Genomic DNA, 18,745 nt, shown 5'->3' on the forward strand with positions numbered 1-18,745 from the left:
CACATTCCCACTCACTATAAGCCAGTTACAATTTTTTTAAGGTGTGTGTGCGTGTGTTGCCTTTCAAAAGCCCCATATATTGATCTCATATCATTACAAGGGGTTAAATAATCAGCAGTTAGTTTCTGCGGCAGCAGCACTGCTATATGCTATTTAGCATCGCGCCTCATTGATCGAAACTGGAACTAGCCTAGCATGTTTCGCGTGTCTGCCCCCGAGTGTTTATGAGTTGTTGTGCGGTGCTGCAGTCTAAATGTCTGAAGCCTCAGGGTTTATGTTTGTTGGGCCTGACGTGACAGAGAAAAAAGGCAGCAACATATCTACGTGACAACTCCAACAACACAGGGTGGGTTGGACAACTGTGAGCAGAGACCTACAGACAGACAAGTAGACCACAGACAGACAGGTACGCCTGCAAACAGACAGGTGGACCACAGACAGGTAGGCCCAGCGACACGAGCAGGAAGCCAGGGAAAAACGGCTGCAGGAAGCAAGATCAATAAAGCTTTTTATGTTCCTGTTCATGTAAAGACAAAGAAACAGTGGTGTGGCACTTGAATTGGGGTTAATGTGAAGTACACAGCATTTTGAGTAAAGGCTTCCACGTGCATCACTGCCCCCTTTTATTCTGCAGGTTTCCATCCATCAGCTGCAGTTAATCGCCCTTTAGCAGGAAAACGTATCCGCCATGTGTAGGAAGTGATGAATTCCATGTCTATAGCTTGATTGGGATCTGATTGGTTGAGGTAGAGCGACAGCGAAGATTAATGGGAAAAAATATTCTGCTGCTACGTTCACCCTCTTTTTGTTTTGTTGACTTGCCGATAGTTTTCCTAGTGCAGGGTCAGAGGCAGGTCAGTAGATTTTGGAGTGGCCCTGGTATTGCTGTGTGTGTGTGTGTGCATGTGTTTGAGAGTGTGTGTGAGTGTGTGTGATGCCGCCTGGGTTGATGGCCTGTGCGGAGGTCCTCTTTGAGGCTCTCAGTGTGATCCAGCCGTGTTTAGTCTACCAGTCCTACATGTCACACACCACAGTCATTTGGTCAGGAGCTGTTTCAACAAGGCGCTGCTATTCCTGCAGCACGGCCTCACCAGCCGGGGGCTGATTGATTGACCGGGACGAGTCGCTGAGGTCCTGCCAATAAAACTGATCTAGAAACTTCCATCTTCCTGGTTTCTACCAGAATCACCTGTTGATTAAGTTTTTGTTTCACTGACTATTTTTCTTTTTTTAAACTGTGGATAGTTGAATAATAATGATTTGGTAAAATATATTTAGAAATAAAATTATTATTTATTTTTTTTTACATTGTTTTATTCCTTTTATAAAATTCTAAAAAGTATCTTCTTATGCTTTGTGGTATTTCAAAATGAGCCAATTGAACAGAAATATAACTCAGTTTTGTGAAGAAATAAGTGATGTTAACTAAATAAACAAAATTTTTACTTTTTACTTGTATCCACGGTGACAACAAACACTGGTGGTAAAAGAAAAGTAAACGCACAATGTCTTCCCACATTTTTTGCCTTTTTAATAAGAAAAATGAAACATGAATCATTTGAATCACATTTAAACCAACAACAAAAAAACCCCAATATATTATATCAGCACACTTTGAAAGTCTGAAAAGGAACATAGCTTAAATAAAATACATTTTCTCGTTGAAACTAGAATAGATGCTCCACAGAGGACCTCATGTGACCTGAAACTTCTGCATCCTCTGCTGTCCATCAGAATAATCCTTCAATAGATCATCAATACATTGATCTCCCATCAGATCAGCAGTCATTTGAAGAAAAGGAGCAAGGGGTCATTTGACACCCTTTGACATTGATACACTGATCCCATTGAACTGATGCACTGACAGTGTAAGGGGGGGTGTTCCTATTGTTGTAGCACACATACACACACACACACACAAAGACACACACTATCAGCCCACCTGACCAATGGGAGCTCCATAGTGCAAAGTACTGTATGTAAATCCTCCCATAGTGCATCTCTCCTCCCTTTCAACTGTTTTAGTCATCGGCTGAACTCCCCCACGCACCTCAGCTGTCTGCCTCTCAACATGTTACAGTCTGCGGATAAGCATTTAGTTGTAATGCTCTCATATAGGTAACAACAGGAAATGATTTGGGGCCATGAAAAACAGAAACACAATATGTTTTTTTTTTTTTTTTGTACCACAGTTACTTTGCGTCTTTCCTTCCTTTTTTATGTTTGTGTCCTCTGTGCTGCAGCAAGGTCCAAATGGCTTCTTTTTTTTTTTTTAATCTTCATATAAAACAAAACTACAAATATTATTCTTAAAGTACAGACCTCATGAGCTACATTTACTTTGACGGATTCCTGATCTGACAGAAATGACAGAACACAGTGTGAAATGCTGTAACACAAAAAGAAATGTACTTAACTGTCTCCCGCTGCAGTAACACCTGCCTGAAGCAGTAACCTGAAACTCTCCGTCTTTGGTTTAAAAAACTAAACTAAACTAAACAAAAACTCACATTTGGGTTGTAACTGGTCGACAGAGCACTATACAAGATATATTAAAATTTATTCCCTTCATAAATAAATGCAAATATCCTTCCCCCCCAACATTAGCTCTATTTACATTTTGTACAAAGCCAATTTTAGCTGGCAAAGACGACTCAGACGTCTTCACCGTCAGTTAATCATCCAGCCTCACTTTTCTGTCCTCCATGTAACCAACCCAGTCTCCATGTTCATTAGAGCTGGTAAAAGGAAAGAAAAAAATGTTCTTTGGTCCCTCAAACACAGCGGCCATTTTAGATGTGAGTCTTTTCCAAGGCCACTGGACGTGAGCCAGAGAAGGAGAGAGGGGAAGAAAGATGAAGATAAAGAGAGCTTGGGTGTCCATTTTAGAAAAGGCAGAGAGGAAGAGAGGCCTCCATCTTGGCTCACCACTACAGACAAATGTGTGTGTGGGTGGATGGATGGATGTCCATATTAGGAGGCGTTGAGCACCGAGCGGCTGTACAGAGTTTGGTAATAAGCACCAGAGTCCATGGTGGCTGGCCCGGGGCTGTCGTAGATCTGTTTGGCTCCCATAGGAGAGCCGCCGGTGTAGCTGTTGTAAGCCATCACCTGGTCCTGGTAGGACTTGAGGTCCATCTTCTGCTCATTGGACATGAGGTTGGTGATGGAGAAAGGGTGGTTGAAGTTGTAGTGGGGGTCCAGGGACTTGAGGGCATCGCTCTGTAGGTCCATGTGCTGCTGCATGGCGCTGGGCAGGAGGTGAGCGCTACTCGCTAAGGACTGGGAGTGGAGGAGCGGGTTGGAGGAGGAGGTGGCGGAGAGGGACAAGGAGGATGGAGGGATGGAGGACGAGGAGGAGGGAGGCAGGGAGACGGGCGGGCTGTGGAGGTGTGCGGAGGACAGCTGAGGGCAGTCTAGTGGAACCAGGGAGTTACGAGGAAGTGGCTGGTCGTCTGAAGAGCCCGGGTGGGAGTTGTCTGAGTGGGCGGAGTCAGCTCCCTCTGATCCTCCTGTGGGGCTGCGATCCTCTAGGTGGTCTCCACTGTGGCCTCCTTTCCCTGAGCCCCCCTCCTGGCTCTTGCCTCCTTTCTTTGCTGTCTTGTCCTCGATCTTGAAGCGTTTCTGGCGCCGCAGGTAGCAGCCGTTCTCAAACATGTTGCCTGACTGCGGGTGCAGGGTCCAGTAAGAACCTTTGCCGGGCTTGTCTGGTGAGCGAGCCACCTTCACAAAACAGTCGTTGAAAGAGAGCGAGTGTCGGATGGAGTTTTGCCAGCGCTGCTGGTTCTCACGGTAGTAGGGGAACAGGTCCATGATCCACTGGTAGATCTCATTCAGGGTGAGCATCTTGCTGCCGCTCTGTTGGATCGCCATGGTGATGAGGGAGATGTACGAGTACGGGGGCTTGGCGTGGGTCAGGGAGCGTCGGTAGGGCTTTGGGGGGATCTCCTTGGGCCCGGCCCGGCTCAGGCTCGCAGTGGAAGGGTATCCCAGTTGGCTCATGGACTGGCCCATGTTCTGGTAGTGGGACAAGGAGCCCAAGGTGCCGGGAGCAGCAGCACCCAGCTGAGTTAGAGAGCTCGAGCTGAGGGAGGAGGCCACGGGGGAGAGCGACATGTGGCCCGGCCCAGAACCCATGGAGGCAAGTGGGGAGCTGCTGAGGCTGGAGCTGGGGTACGCCATGTTCATACCTGCAGGGGAGGCGGTGGCCGGGTTCAGGTTGATGTAGCTGTTGATGGCGCCCATGGATCCCATGGAGCCCAGACCAGAGTTCATAGTGCTGGGAGAGGAATACATCTGGAGAGAGAGAGGAGCACATCAACATCTGGTTAATCACCAGGAAAACACAGAGAGTGTGCACACATGTCAAATACTAAATACTTCTTAGTTTAAATGACAAAATATAATCAGCCTTTTAATTATTCACCCTTTAAAAACGATTAACACCAACAGATGTGTTGTGATTATTAGATTGAATTTCTTTTTTTCCCTCTGTGTAAAATGAATGTAGGGTGTGAGGGGGAGGCAGTTTGACTCTACATTTAAAAAGGTGACTCCTTATCAATGCACAATGAAGCCCTCAGTGCGCGGAGAGGGGACATGGATTTCACACAGCGATGTTAACCTGAAAATGCGTAAAAAGCGCGTCATGGTGCCTCTCAGTTCACACGGCCTCCTCCACCTCTCTGAGGGGAAAACTAACTTCTCACTATTTCAGATAAAGTGAAGGGATTTATTCTTTCTGTATGACGAAGATGAACGATTAAGTTTCCCAAACTTTTTTTTTAATTAAAATAAAGTAGCCTAGATATATGCGAGAGAAAAAAAACAGAACACATGGCCTTTTTTCCGAGAGCGCCTGGAGCCGCTCACCGATCCTTTAGTTAAATATTATCAGACTCTTTCTTCTCAGTAATTTCATCAGGTCGAGGTGAGGTGAGAACTGAAGCTGTTGATAGAATTAACTCTAATTCAATTAGTGAGAAAAGAAAAAGTCACATTTACACCTGAACTGTCGCAACTCACAGACACAAAGGAGGAGGAGGAAGAAGAAGAAGAAGAGGGCCCATTGATGAGCCAACATCTTCTGAAAAATATGATGAATTGAATGTGCTGTTTATGTTCTGTCAATTATTTAATCCATATTAGCTACATATATCAGCAGTTAATTCAAAACATTTAATGTTGAATATAGCCTTTAGTTTGGGTGGCTTCATATGTTCTGGAAAAAAAAATACAATTATTTTGTGATTGAATGTTTATTTAATATAGGCTAATAATCGATATTTTTACAAAAGAAAAAATGATGAAGCCTTCCTGATATTTTCTGCTGTTTTTCTCATCATGCTCCAGCGTTTGAAAGTGCGCATTGACACTCAACCTTACTCTATAGTATATTAAATCTTAGTGTAGGCTATCGTTATTTCCATAAAAGTTCAAGGCCTTATTAAATAATTTAAGTAAGTAATTTATCAAGTGAGGAAAAAACTTTTTTTTTAACAAGTCATGCTAAAGACGCGCGCAAGAAAAGAAAATCTGGCGTGTCTTTTTTTACTTAAATCCACTAAGAAGGTGAGACATGTCCCGCTGTTTACACCGGGATAAAAACAGTGTGGTGGGTAAGTTGTTATTTTTTGTGTGAATGCGTCTTTACCTCGCTGGCCTCGCTGTAGAAGGTATTCCACTCTGGTAGATCATGGGTTTCCATCTTCACAGAGCTCAACATCCCCAACTCAAATCTCTGGAGGAGAATTCTTATCTATGACCGGAGTTTTTTGGGGAAAAAAATAAGAAATAAAAATAAAATCCCTCTCAAAACTTGAAGTTTTTTGGAAAAAATCCAAACAAAGTTGTTTCCCTCTGCCAGGAGAGAGGCAAACAATATCGCGAGCCAAAAATGTGAGAGGAGAAAAAGTCAAACAGTGAAGTGACACTGCTGCGCTCCTGGGAAATGTAAAGTCAATATGTCTTATTTGTCAGTCATCCATTGTTTCATAACCTTAATCTTGTTATGACTCAGCAGATGTTGACTTCTTCTTCTTCTTCTTCTCCTGGCCCGTTTTCTTCTGTGCACCTCTGGGCGCCTCGGGACGAAGGCAGAGGTGTAAAGCGCAAATACAGTAGAGAAACCTGGACGTCCTCCTCTTATAAGGTGCCGCCAGGTCCCGCCCCGATCCTGATTTGAATACCGTGTTAGGATCCAGGAAGGCCCATGCAAAAAGGCCAATGTGGCCCCCTGGTGTGCTGTATATTGGCCCGGCGGCTACACCAGGGCCACCCGGACAAATGACTGCCCTGCAGACTCGGTGCAAAGAGTGGATTTTTTGCCTGTATAGTGAAGTTCACAAGAGTGATGTGTTAATATGGTCAAAGGATGAATAGCAGACGAGTTTATAATCGTGCATCTTCTGCACCGTGACGTAGTTGTAGATGGAAAAAAAAAACATGTGTGGCAAACTTTGACCTCCAGCCTGTGGTTATATTCAAGATATTAGCTCCATCTCCACAGAGGGAACAGATTGTTTGGTGCAGGCCTGTATGATTTAATACTAAACATCAGATGGGAATGTACAGATTCTACATCCCAGCTCATAGCTGAACCCTGTTTCCCTCGGATGGTTTTTAGATAAATGATAATAGTTCCATCAGAGCTCAGTGTATCAGGGATGTGCTTGGAGGATGGTTTCCATCAGTAACTTTACACATTTTAACCCCTTATTTTGCAGCTCTAAAGTCAGAGGGTGAATAACAGATGGGTTTATAATCTGCAGATATAAGACAAGACATGTGCGTTAGTTCTAAAAAATAAAATAACTGATAACAAATACATTAAAAAAAAGTAGTCCCATACTTTCTCTACTTTTAAAACAATTTATTGAATTTTATTTTATTTTTCTGTGATGTGAATTTAAATGGCTTATATAGGCCTATAACAAATGTTAACTTATCCTATTTCAACATACTATTTAATTTGATTAAACAAAGAAATATTGGAGATTGAACGAGTTTAACATTGGGCTGGAGAGTCACTTTTTTTTAGAGACGTGTGTTGAGGGGCGTGAAAGTTGTTAATTCCCTCGGCTATCACTTCTCCGGGGCTGTGGACCCTCCGCCACGGTCCTGGGGGCTTAATTGTAATAACTGTAGTACATAATTCAAATGTGGGGCTTTTAATAGTCAAATATTCCCCGATAGTCAAATATTCCGTATAATAGTCACGAAAATGAACCCACGGTATAATCAAGGCCATATTTGACTATGAAAAGGAGAACATCAGCTAATCAGTGATCTTGATCAGAAACAGCAAGCCCCTTTGAGACCCCCAACCACCCCAACCGACCCACCCTCACTGACGGACCATCCCAGCTCATTAAAAACGGACTTTTGCCACATGAAGGTGTTGCACCGTGCTGCACCAAAACAAAGGTGAAATCAGATCAATATCAAAAATGTAAAGAGCAAACAGGCCAGATGTTTGCTCTCGCCTGGATCTAAACGAATGTTCTCCTTGTAGCCTGCCCTATAGCTACAGATACATTATTCTCAGAGACTCTGAATGCTACACAAAGATCGACAGTTTGATCTGATCCACTCGGCTCAACTTGAAGCTCATGCGCAGAGTAACGGCTCGGGTAAACGTGAGCGTCCTTCTTCATCGGAGTATTTTTTCTTCTCCAAAGACGCATTCGCGGCCCCAAGCCACAGAGAAATACTACAATAAATAGCTTAATGTAATCCTGGTGTAATGCATAGAGCCCGGGCCGTTGTGTTGTGGAATACACATCAGGCCTCGGTGCAGACGGAGGCCTGTGAATGTCAATGCCTCAGCCTAATGGCGAGTCAATGGAGATGTAATTGATGCGCAGGCGGGAGGTCGACGGGATTAGACGGTGAGAAGAGATGCAGGAAGGAATATCAGCGCGTAAATGCAGCCAAAAGCAACCAGAGCCATGACATAAAAAAACATAAACATTTGATGTCTGTGGGACAAATGGCAGCTTCTTAGATATTAACATGTCACATGTGCCTATAGCTTATGACAATAGCTATTCACCTGTTGGCTGCCTTGCCTTCACGAAAACTGTGTCTTCAGGACACTTGGTTTAATGTAGCCTATCTTGTTTTTTTCTTCATATCTACAATCGAGCTCATTGTGTTTCCCACCCTGATTTCGGCTGCAGCTTTGATTATATATTGGCTATCGCCAATCAGACTCTCCACATGGCATCACCTGTAACCTCTCGGCGATCATCGCCTGTTTGCAAAAGGCTGTCAAGTCGATTAACACGTGGAATGAGCTAACACCTCAGTGTCTGTAATGATGTAATTAAGCCTGAAAGAGATGAGCCCATTTCATCTACCGTGATGTAAAGTTGGAGAAGGAAAAAAAAACAAAAACGGGGGCAAACTTTGACCTCCAGTCTGTGGTTATATTCGAAAGCATAGCTCCAACTCCAAGGGGACAGATTATTTGGTGCAGGCCTCTATAACTTCAACATCACATGGAATAAACAATTTGTATAGGGCTGCATCGTCCTCCTCCAGGTTTTATATTCTGATAAATGACAGATGGTATTTGAAAATATACTTATGTCAGTGATCAGCGTTTTAGCCCTGATTTTGCAGATTTAAGGTGCTGGTGGTGAATTTCTCAGGTCACACAGCATCACATCATTGTTGGTCCGAACAGTGTGAAACAAAAACCCAGACTCAGCCGTTTTGGCTGGAGGTTCGTCCTGAACTGGTTTCACCGTCCTGTCTAGTACTGCCCTCTTATCATTATTATAAAACACACTCTGGATTAGGATTTCTTTTTAAATTTTCCAAACTGGTTGAGGGATGCGCTTTGGTGGACTCAGGTTTGCCTCTTAATACGCATCTTATAGTCTGCAATACTCCTTTAAAAGCACCCCCCCTTTTTATTTTCCCAACTCACATTTAACTCACATTTATCCATGTCGTCTCTCTGCGGGCCGTTTTTCATGCCAATGGCTCCTCTATCGTCCATTAACACCTCTATAATTGGTTTAACAATGGGTGTAACGTGCTGACATTAATGGAGGAAGCGACAGATCGACCGGACGCCCCCCGCGATCCTCTTCTTCACATTAAAAATGAGCAGCTTCATCATTAACAGTGGCCGCGCAGCTGTCTCTGCTCAACAACCAAGGATGATCAGTCGAGCAAATGTGAAATAAAGATGAAACATTCATCTTTGAGGAGAAAAATGAATTTCACCAGAATCAACAGTGTTTCAGCTCTTTGTGTGTTGTTGTTGTTGTTGTTTTTTCACCTTATATTATTTCAAGAATAGGATATCTAAAGCATGTTGGCTCTTTCGGAATGTCCTGGATCTGAGTGAGGATCTGATAAAACATGATATAATTATAGACTTGTCCAGCAGCCTCTTCATCCAGGCTTAAATGAAGAGTGTAAGAGCGCCATCACGTGGCCACTACTAAAAAAAAAAGTGAACTGAATTAGATTCAAGCACTCTGGACTCCTTCAATACCAAGAGGTGACTTCATGTGAAACAAGGATTTCCAAAAAAAAAAAAAAAAAAAATCAGGTTGCTGTTCCTGCTTCAGTTTCTCCATTAACTTCAAAGATGCTGGATCCCAGACAGTTAAGATAAAGCTTCACATCAGAAGTCATATTCAGATGAGCATGAGTGCTCTTCGCTGTCTTTATTCTGGATTTCAAGGAGTGTGTCTACTTCTTCAAAGGAAGAAATCACCCAGATCAGTGTTGAAGCATGAAGAGTTTTTAATTGTCACCATTTATTTATTTATTTTTCCCCACTATGAACTACATGTACATGATTACGTTAAATCTGACTGATACAATTGTTATAAACGGATTGATTTGAGACCACAGTGTATCAAATTTGTAATATATTTGAAATGTGCAAAATTATGCAACTGTGAAATGATTTTTTTTTCTCTGTATTCAATGTTTTCTTGTCCATAGCTCCAGGGAGAAGCTGGGTTATAGTCCTAACTTTGAAATGCTGAAGGTCATGAGTTTAAATTTCCACAACACAACTTCAAGAGTCGATTTTGTATACCCAATGGTAAGCCAGGAATATAACTATAATTTATGTGTAATTATAGGATGTAAACTCAGTGCATCCTCAGTCGTAGTCAGAAAGGTGTTGCCCCAGTAGCAGTTATGTCAACCAGTGTGCTGGTATTAATACAAGATTACAAAAGCATAACCCTTATATTGGGAATTGTTTGAGCGGGTAGAGAAAAACTAATTTCAGCTGGCTAACATTAACTAATTTCCAGTAATTGAAGGTTTATGAATCTTAACACAGGAGTCTTCAATAGTTACACCTGGTGAGATGTTTAACCTGTTTAACCTAAATCTGAAGGATAAAACTCAAGAAACAGAAGCAAGTACAAGTTTCCATCCCATTTATTCCTGGTTTCTATTTTGTACATGAAGCTGCAATAAAACCAGCAGATCTAAACATAACATGAAAAGAAACTCGATGGAGAGACGGAGAGAGAGAGAGAGAAAGAGGGAAAAACAGAGAGAGGCGAGGAGAGACCATATCCAAACAATGAATGGCCTACTAATTTTACAAAGGCTTCAGATAAAAGCAAAAAGCCGTCTGATGGCAATTGAAGGGAAACAGATTCAGGTTAATCATTGACTAGACAATAAAAAAGCCATTGCACTCCTAGTTCCCCTGAGGTTCCCAGACACACAAACAGGCGGTAAACATTTTAAAAAGGCACTTAACAAGGGATTGCATGATGTATCAGTGCATATTAAACTTAAATTCCACTTCTTCAAAGACATTTCTCTGCAACAAACCTGACCTGAGGGATCTTCTCTCAATACCGAGGGCCTACATAACCAGCTGCTGAATACTATAGACTTTTATATGCAAAATCCCATAAGTACAGTAGACCACATGGGTCTGTAAACTGTAACGGCTTGATGAAGGAAACTGGTTAAGACCTGGCCAAGAAATATAGCAATATATTTATTTTTCCATAAAACATTTACATCCAGAAATATTAGTTTGGGCATAAAATTACCTTTGGTTTGTTTGTGTGTCTGTACTGACTAGTACATACTGCACATAAAGAGAGAATCCACCCAAAAAATGTTTACATGTTAACAAGAAATGTGTCGAAGTGTTGGATCTTTCAATTTAGAAACAGTTAGTTCCCAACTATCAAATAAAAATTGATGAGTGTGACAAGCAGGTGTTTATGCTCATACACATTTGTTCCATTGATTATTAATGGAAACAAGCTCAGCAGACACGTGTGCATGTTTGTTTAAATCAAGACAAGATTAATTTCATTGTAATTCTAATGATGATGATGATGATTTAAAAACTAATTCCAGATAAAATATTCTCCTCTTTAAGAGCAATGATTTTAACCATTTCAGGGGGGTTTGTATGAACTGTTCCAAATTTAGGTGGATTCTCACTTCAGAAAACAAAAGGTTAATGAAATTATATGCAATCATTTTTAATTACATATTCCAAACTGTTGCATATACTATGACTAAGGATTGCACATACATACTATTATAGGTCTATACAGTATATAACATTTAACATTCTAGTATAAAATATAGTCCTAGGTCTATCAATAGATATCTTTTCATATACATTCGGGGTAAAGTGTAGGCTGGGATGGATCTTATAAGAAAGCGACATTTAAATACAGTCATACAGAGTCTCTGTGGCTGGTCGATGCTCTGACAGACGACTCATTGTTTCTACACAGCAAACATTCTTCTTTAAGCTTTGTTTAAAGCTGACGAAAAACAAATGCACAGACGTACAGAGAAATGTCACTACCGGCACTCTGTCCACATGTCATGTCGGTTTCCACGTTTAGTTGTTTTAAATCAAGAGCTTTTCCATTTGTTTGAAAGAGAAAAAAAATCTGATTGTGCGCCATGGTACGGATTCAGTCATAAAAACCATAAAAGATAATAAATCTGTATTTTAAGGTACACTTTGTAATTACAACTGTCAATCTCATGTTAATGTAAATTGTATTTGTTGAAACACAAATATTTAATTTAAAACAAGCATTGGCAGATAATTAAATTTTGTCCAAGACAGTTAGTTTCTTGTTTCGACTTGGAACAGCCTGGTATTTTACTGCGAACCATCTGAGATCTGACCACCTGCTCATGGTTGGCAGGCAACAGTTTGTTCATCAACAAGCAAAGAGATACATAATAACAGCGGGTACAGTGTTTCAATGTTTGTGTTGGAACTGTTGAAGCAAGCTTTTGTGCTTTCTCTTGCAAACAGAATATTCATGGTACCATTACAACATGGACCATGGCTATTTTCTGTGAATTTGAGAGGGATAATTTGAAATGGTAATCGTCCATGTGTTGGGCCAATCCACAAGCTAACAACAGCTTGGAGCGCTGTTTGCTCTGGTTGCTTCTTAAAGTGCATTTTGAGGAGTTTTTATGCGATTGTAGCATTTTCCAAATGATTCCAATTGTCTATGGTTTTGTTTGTCAAAACCTGTTGAAAACTACAGTCAGTTACAGCTACTACTTAACAAAAGTAACCACTGTTCAGCTGTTGATTAGCTCTGAATATCTGACTCCAACAGTACATTGTGATGGCCATTTTAACTTACTGTATATACTCCGTTATGACTCTTGATGCCTTGATAAAATTGTGATGTTACTTCACTGCTGTTTGATATAGGATTTTTGTTGAGGGTAACCTCTCAATGCAAATAATGCAGCGGAATTTTTTTTATTTAATTCATGAAATTTTATTTCACATTCTCATTGGATACTATATAATTTATTTAAAAATTTTAAAGTTGGACAAAAAATAATCATAACAATTTGTAAAAAAGAAAAAGGCTTTGCAACTTCAGTCAGATATCTGACAGGGTCTGATAATGGTGTTATAACCTGGTGCTGAGTGGGTGGAGTTAAGACCTGTGTAATGGAGGTTTTCTGAAGTGTGGATCGCCGTGTTGCCTCTCTCCTGGGTATCTCAGCGTCCCAGTGCAGACATCTCCTTTTGGTTCGTGATACAACTCTGGAGTGATGAAAAGCAAGCACAAATAAACAGCATTTAATGGGACATAAACACAGTTACAACAATACTGAAAGATGCAAAGAACATCTTCGCTGCCTGACTATTTTTACTATCTCCCTCGCTCTCTAAATTTCATCCATCTACGTAACATATAGGCTATTAATTTATCACTATTGGAACAATAGTAATGATGATGTATGTATTTGGACAGTTTAGTATTCACAAACATCCACATTCAAAAGCTGTTATCAGAGACTTAAGTCTGGCAAATGCATAACTTAAAGATGGAATCAACTAAGGTGAGCTAAGGTGCTGCCTTTTAAAACGCTGCCTGACTTGAGGCAATGGGTGGAACATGTCTGTGGACCTGCCTGTTGCTGCGTCGGGTCTTGGTTTCCATGGAAATCACCATCACGTCTCTCTCTCTTTCTTGACGGTGATGTCCCCACTCCCAGAACCAGCTCCACTGGCAGCTCCACTTCCAGCACCAGATGCAGAAGCAGCTGCAGCTCCGGGCCCTGACCCGGCTCCAGATGCAGCAGCTGATGGAGCTCCTGCTCCAGCAGTGCCCAGTATGGTGGAGACCTCTCCCTGCATGAAGGCCCATGGGGGACTGTTGGGAGAGTTATCCAACGGACACCTCTCTCCGCTGGGGCAATACACCTCCCCATCTCCTCGCCGGCTCTGGATGTAAATCCTGGTGCAGGGGAAGCAGAACCTAAATTTGGTAGAGGCAGAAAAGACGGGTTATTACAACTTTCTGTGAACATTAAGTGATACCAATAAACAACAGTTATTTCAGCATCAATCAGTTATTTCTCTATACTTACTTGTAATCGTTATAGTCTATAAAATGTAACAAAAAAAGCAGCAAATAGCAAGAGCCTGAAGTACAGGCTTAAACTGCTTCCGTGGTCACAATAAAGCATTTTATTGATTGAAACAAGAATCCAAACAAACCTATGCCCTGGCACTGATGGACACTGAACAAAGTGCGTGTCTTCCAGCCGCTCATGACACAAGGTGCAGGACAGCGTGTTCCCGGTTGAATGAGTGTTGCTGGTGGATGCTGAACCCAGCTCGGAGGCACCACTGTGGGGTAAAGCTGCAGCTGTGGTGGCTGCCTCTGCTGATGAACTGGAGCCCAGCGGCTCCCCTCCAGACCTCGCAGCAAGGGGCCGTGGCTGCCTGGCTGGAGACGAGGCAGGCTTGGGGCTTGTTTGGCTCACACCTCCCGCCATGGAGGAGGATGAAGAAGGGAGGCCTGTACTTTTGCTGGTGCTGCTGCCAGCCACAGCAGTGTGGACCTGCGTCTGTGTCTTGGGCTGGTTCTGGGACGAGCTGAGCTCTCGCTCCAGCTCTGGAGTGATAAACGGGGCTATCCCCATGCTTATTCCCAGCTGCCTGCGACTCATCTCGGCTAGCACCTGGCCGGGGAAGATCATGGGGGCTGTCCTGGCGGTCAGGCCCGCCGGCATCCCCGCAAGTAGCCCATGAGGAATCCCTGCGATGCTCTGAGTCACTAGGCTAGGGGGGATGGCAGCTCCGAGCATGGGTCTCCGGCTGCCGCTGGGGCTCTGACGGTTCACCTCTTGAGGCGGCTGCCCGTCACGGTGCAGCCCGTTGGGCGGCACGCGAATAGCCGAGCCGGCGCTTTCTCCTCTGCCTCCCCGCTCGAAGCGGTCGGCGTGAGGCCTGCCTCCGTCCGCCGCCGCCTCTCCTCTGCCAGATGTGCCGTGCTTATTGGGCGAAGGACCAGGTGACCTGACGTTACCGTCCTGCATCCCGTGAGTTCGTTTCAACTGTCGGGCGCTTGCTATCAGGAATTCAATCTGATTAGCTCCCTCGTAGTTCACGCAGCCACGACAAACCACCTCGCTGAAATCCCACACCACAGTCCAGGGCATCTTTGGCAGGTCGCACAGGTAGCACCACTGGCGCCTGGAGGAAGAGGGGGACGACATGGCCGGCCAGGTAGCTAACCCGAGCGGGTTCAACGACGAGCCAGCTAACGCCTGCTAACGTGCTAACACACGTTAGCTGGTTTAACCTATTTAGCTTTGACAGGTGCACGCCCTCTCTTTGCTAACCACTTGCTACGTTAACGGGACTCACACCGTTTCAGAACAACGTTACACATCCTACAGACGTGAAATACGTTCAAACATCTGGGTTGTTTTCGCTCTTCTTCTCATTTGTTTATTTTGTTTACCCACTTCGGCCTGCTCTTCGCTGCCGTCAACTGCTCTTCTAACGGACGCTGGAACGTTACGTAATCGTGCGAGGGGCATTGTGGGTGTTTGAGTTTCCGTACCTGCTTTTGTCAGAGCAAACACATGAATCGGGCCCGACCGTGGAACTACAACCAAAACTGACACGGAAGTGAAACAACTAAAGGTCGGAGTTCAGTTTGTGTCAACACATGTGCGTCCCCCATAGCCATGCGTTTCGAGGTTGAAAACCTTTAATTCCAGTTCTTTTATGTTCATTTAAAACATAAAAATGCCAAAGGATATATCATCATCATCAAGCGGAGATGAAGCGGACAGTCCTGCTACAAAATCGCCAGTGAAGCAAAAAGAACCCGGTAAGTTCAGAGTCGTTGATTCCACTAAGTTTGTGTTGGCTGGCGGATAAGTTGATTTCAGGGAAACCGGCGTCGGTGAGGAAACACACTACTGTTTGTGTGTCTGACTGAGCAACATGAAAAGAGGTCACGAATAGTGAATATATGAATAGACTTGTTTTAAACAAACACTTATTTAGTCAAGATATGTTAGCCGTAAATAAATGAACAGAAATGTAACCAAGCTAGCTCTGGCTATAAATGGTGAATCGTGCCTTGGCTGTTTGTCATTCACTGTTAATAAATGACAACATAAAAGATCTCATCAGTAATTAGTGTTTCTCACAATAACTTGCTACCACGTCACAGAGGAGCCACACTCAAGCAAAGTTACATTGATACTGGCAGTTTATCCAATAAAGAGTGATTAAAAGGGAGTGAGCACACAACTTTTACTGTGGTTTTCCTCATTTGTGTTCTGTAGTTGATTTCTGATGCTCAATGTTGTGTTACTGATAAACGTTTACTGTTTGGCTCCACAGGTAAAACCTCCAGGTACCAGTGTCCTGCAGACTTTGTGTCTCTCTGCCATCAGCCATGCAGCAGCACTCTGTCACAGAGTCTGAAGAACAGCAAGAATGAGTTATGGCTCATCAAAGCTCCTGCCAATTTTAATCCAGAATGGTGGGTGCAGTCTTCACTCTGTCATCTGTTTCCTTGTCTCTGTTTTCTCCAATGTGCAGCCAGAATATGTTGTTCAGCGTTCAGACCTTATTTCAGACCAATATTTTTCACGTTATGTTGCAACATTACGGCATTCTTTTTTTTGTTTCACTTAGGTTGTTTTTCTTATGTTAAAATTAAACAAACAGAATACAGAACAAATCTAAGGGGTCTAAACATTTTCTCAATGAGAAACATTTTTCTGAACATTTATGTTGTGTGTTTGAGAGATAGTGAGAGAGACAGATCAAGCAGGGGAATGTGCCATTTCTTCTTTCTCAAGTTACATAGTTCTACTTTATACAGTATCTGCAGTGATTCTGTGTGGCAGCAGCAGAGAGAGGATAGGCTCCATATAAAGTAACTGGCAGAGGGGCAGTTTGTGTCAGTGGAGGCCAGCAGGTGGAGCTGGAGATGGGCGTCATGCTGAGGCTTCAGAAATTTTCCCCAAATTCAACAGCAGGCTGTGAAAATGACATGGCTGGTGTAGACCTCTGAAGTTGACTAAACTTTTCCCATGTACCTAACTTTCCCTTTTCTTCTCTCCACCCAGTCTCAGTGGCATCAAGGTGCCCCTCTCAGGTCTCCATACCCTGAAGGTTCCCGCTGCTGCAGGCAGAGCAGAGAGTGGGGGTGGCCAGCAGATCTACAGCATCCTGGCTTCCTCCCACAGTCCCCCGGAGCTCCGCTTGCTCACCAGCGACAAGAAGTCGTCAGATGGAATCGTTTTTGGTCCTGAGTTCTCAGGTCTGCTAAATGTGTGTGAGAACTATGGAGGCAGCAGTGATGTTTGGACCCCTCAGGTGATCCCTGCTGCTCCAGCACCCTCCATCCCGCCAGGGCTGAAACAGCGATTCCACCCGTTCGGCTGTAAGACCCCCACGGTGTCCTGCGAGGCTGAGAACGAGGTGGACGGAGCTGCCCTCGGACCATCGTCTCCAACCGTCCGCCCCAAACGATTTATAGAAGAAGAGGAAGGGGGGAAAAAGAAGAAGAAAAAGAAAGAAAAGCGCTTAAAGACAGAGCAGGAGGAGCTGGTGACGGTGAAGCAGGAACCTGCTGCTGAAATGAGGGAGGATGTGATGATGGAGCTGCTCTCCCAGGAGGAAGATGTTTCAGAAGAGAAGAGGAAGAAGAAGAAGAAAAAGAAGGACAGGGAGCGAGAGGAGGTGGAGCCCAGTGTGAAGGTGAAGGAGGAATACGTAACAGTTAAAAGTGAACCAATAGAAACTGGTGACGTAGTAGAAGGAAAGAAGAAAAAAAGAAAAAAGAAAAGCAAGACTGATGACGACTAGTGTTTGGTTTTCTCCATTTGTTTGTTTATTTTTGACTTAATGAACTCACTTGGAAGCCAGTGTACTATTAATTCACTCCTTCTTGCTGATGGGTGGCATAATGCAGGACTTCTTTTGGCAGGAGTTTGTGTTTTGAAAAAAGAACACATCCTGAATCAATTGGATTGTGACACAAATTATAAAGTGGGTTCATCTCAGAGTCTTGAAGGCCAATGTTCCTATAACTCCCGGCTTAGAAAATGACAGTTTTACACACACAGAATGTGTGCGGCCTGAGGCAACTATGAACACATGGGTAATAAGAGTGTATGTGGAGGGAGTTTCTGAGCTTTCTGCCAGTCTCCATCAGGCTGTGGTGGATTTTATGGGATTATGCTCAAACTGCGTTGCTGTGTTTGTGTACATATTTACATAACTGAGCTGGTAACGTCACCGGTTTGGCGGCAGGTTCAGAAAAGCAGAGCAGATATAAAGACAAAATAATGGTTCAGTGTCACGTAAGGTTGTTGTTTGTTTTTCGTTTTTTTCTGGATGTTTTTGAAGAAGCTGAGTCATACAAGTTGGAAAAATTACACAAGTACAAGAAAACACATGTTAGAAAACAAACCCCTGAAGTGGTAAATTAAATAAATATGAAAAAAAGAAGAAAAAAAAAGCGTGGTGTTTTTGTCCTGCAATCACCTCTTGCAAGTGTTTGAGTACAGCACATTTTCCTCTTGTGCCTGTTAAGCACGGTGACTTCATCCAGAAGGAATGAAACTTGAACTCTTGTAACTCAGACTGTGGCTTTTATATTGTGCAACAACAAGAAAGTGCCTAATTTACACATCAGTAGTTTTCTAATCATCTGACTAGAAATTTTCCTGAAGGAGTTGTTTCATCAGGAAAGGCCAGAGTCTGTATTAGATTAGAGTGTGTTCTGTAATGAAACATTTGAGTTTGCAAAATGTTTTATGAATGAACCGCTATGCGAGTTGCATATTTCACAGAAAACTGTAGATAAGACTCTGTCCTTGTGCCGCTGCAAGTCTGAAGAAGCAAAATGAAACGAAAGAATAAAAGACTTGTGTTGGCACAAAAGTGTCCTTTTAGTAAATCCACTTCAAG

The 18,745-nt window shown here is 43.1% G+C and overlaps 3 protein-coding genes across 3 annotated transcripts; 1 reads left to right on the top strand and 2 right to left on the bottom strand.

Moving 5' to 3' along the window:
• Window positions 1-1,516: 1,516 nt before the first annotated feature.
• On the bottom strand, window positions 1,517-6,102 carry foxa3 (forkhead box A3). Its single transcript, XM_083984382.1, has 2 exons — window positions 5,654-6,102; window positions 1,517-4,296 (listed from the first exon to the last, which is right to left on the bottom strand). The coding sequence occupies exons 1-2, from the start codon at window positions 5,723-5,725 to the stop codon at window positions 2,974-2,976; spliced, it is 1,395 nt and encodes a 464-aa protein (XP_083840508.1). The 5' UTR covers window positions 5,726-6,102; the 3' UTR covers window positions 1,517-2,973.
• A 4,307-nt stretch (window positions 6,103-10,409) lies between these two features.
• Window positions 10,410-15,018, bottom strand: irf2bp1 (interferon regulatory factor 2 binding protein 1; the record flags this gene model as incomplete). The annotated part of the gene is made up of 3 exons (XM_083985557.1): window positions 10,410-13,054; window positions 13,426-13,772; window positions 14,015-15,018. 2 exons carry the CDS (start codon window positions 15,016-15,018, stop codon window positions 13,466-13,468), a joined length of 1,311 nt encoding a protein of 436 aa, XP_083841683.1. The 3' UTR covers window positions 10,410-13,054; window positions 13,426-13,465.
• A 439-nt stretch (window positions 15,019-15,457) lies between these two features.
• polr1g (RNA polymerase I subunit G) lies at window positions 15,458-18,274 on the top strand. Its single transcript, XM_083985558.1, has 3 exons — window positions 15,458-15,641; window positions 16,163-16,304; window positions 16,897-18,274. The coding sequence occupies exons 1-3, from the start codon at window positions 15,557-15,559 to the stop codon at window positions 17,636-17,638; spliced, it is 969 nt and encodes a 322-aa protein (XP_083841684.1). The 5' UTR covers window positions 15,458-15,556; the 3' UTR covers window positions 17,639-18,274.
• Window positions 18,275-18,745: the final 471 nt, after the last annotated feature.

Source organism: Trachurus trachurus, assembly GCF_905171665.1.
Source record: "Trachurus trachurus genome assembly, chromosome: 13".
Lineage (NCBI taxonomy): Eukaryota > Metazoa > Chordata > Actinopteri > Carangiformes > Carangidae > Trachurus > Trachurus trachurus.

Bases quoted from the DNA above. Each gene is read 5' to 3' on its own strand.
- foxa3 (XM_083984382.1), bottom strand. From the start codon at position 5,725: ATGTTGAGCTCTGTGAAGATGGAAACCCATGATCTACCAGAGTGGAAT. The intron at 4,297-5,653 runs GTAAAGACGCAT...CTCTCTCTCCAG, and splicing joins TCTACAGCGAGGCCAGCGAG to ATGTATTCCTCTCCCAGCAC.
- polr1g (XM_083985558.1), top strand. From the start codon at position 15,557: ATGCCAAAGGATATATCATCATCATCAAGCGGAGATGAAGCGGACAGT. The intron at 15,642-16,162 runs GTAAGTTCAGAG...TTGGCTCCACAG, and splicing joins AGTGAAGCAAAAAGAACCCG to GTAAAACCTCCAGGTACCAG. The intron at 16,305-16,896 runs GTGGGTGCAGTC...CTCTCCACCCAG, and splicing joins GCCAATTTTAATCCAGAATG to TCTCAGTGGCATCAAGGTGC.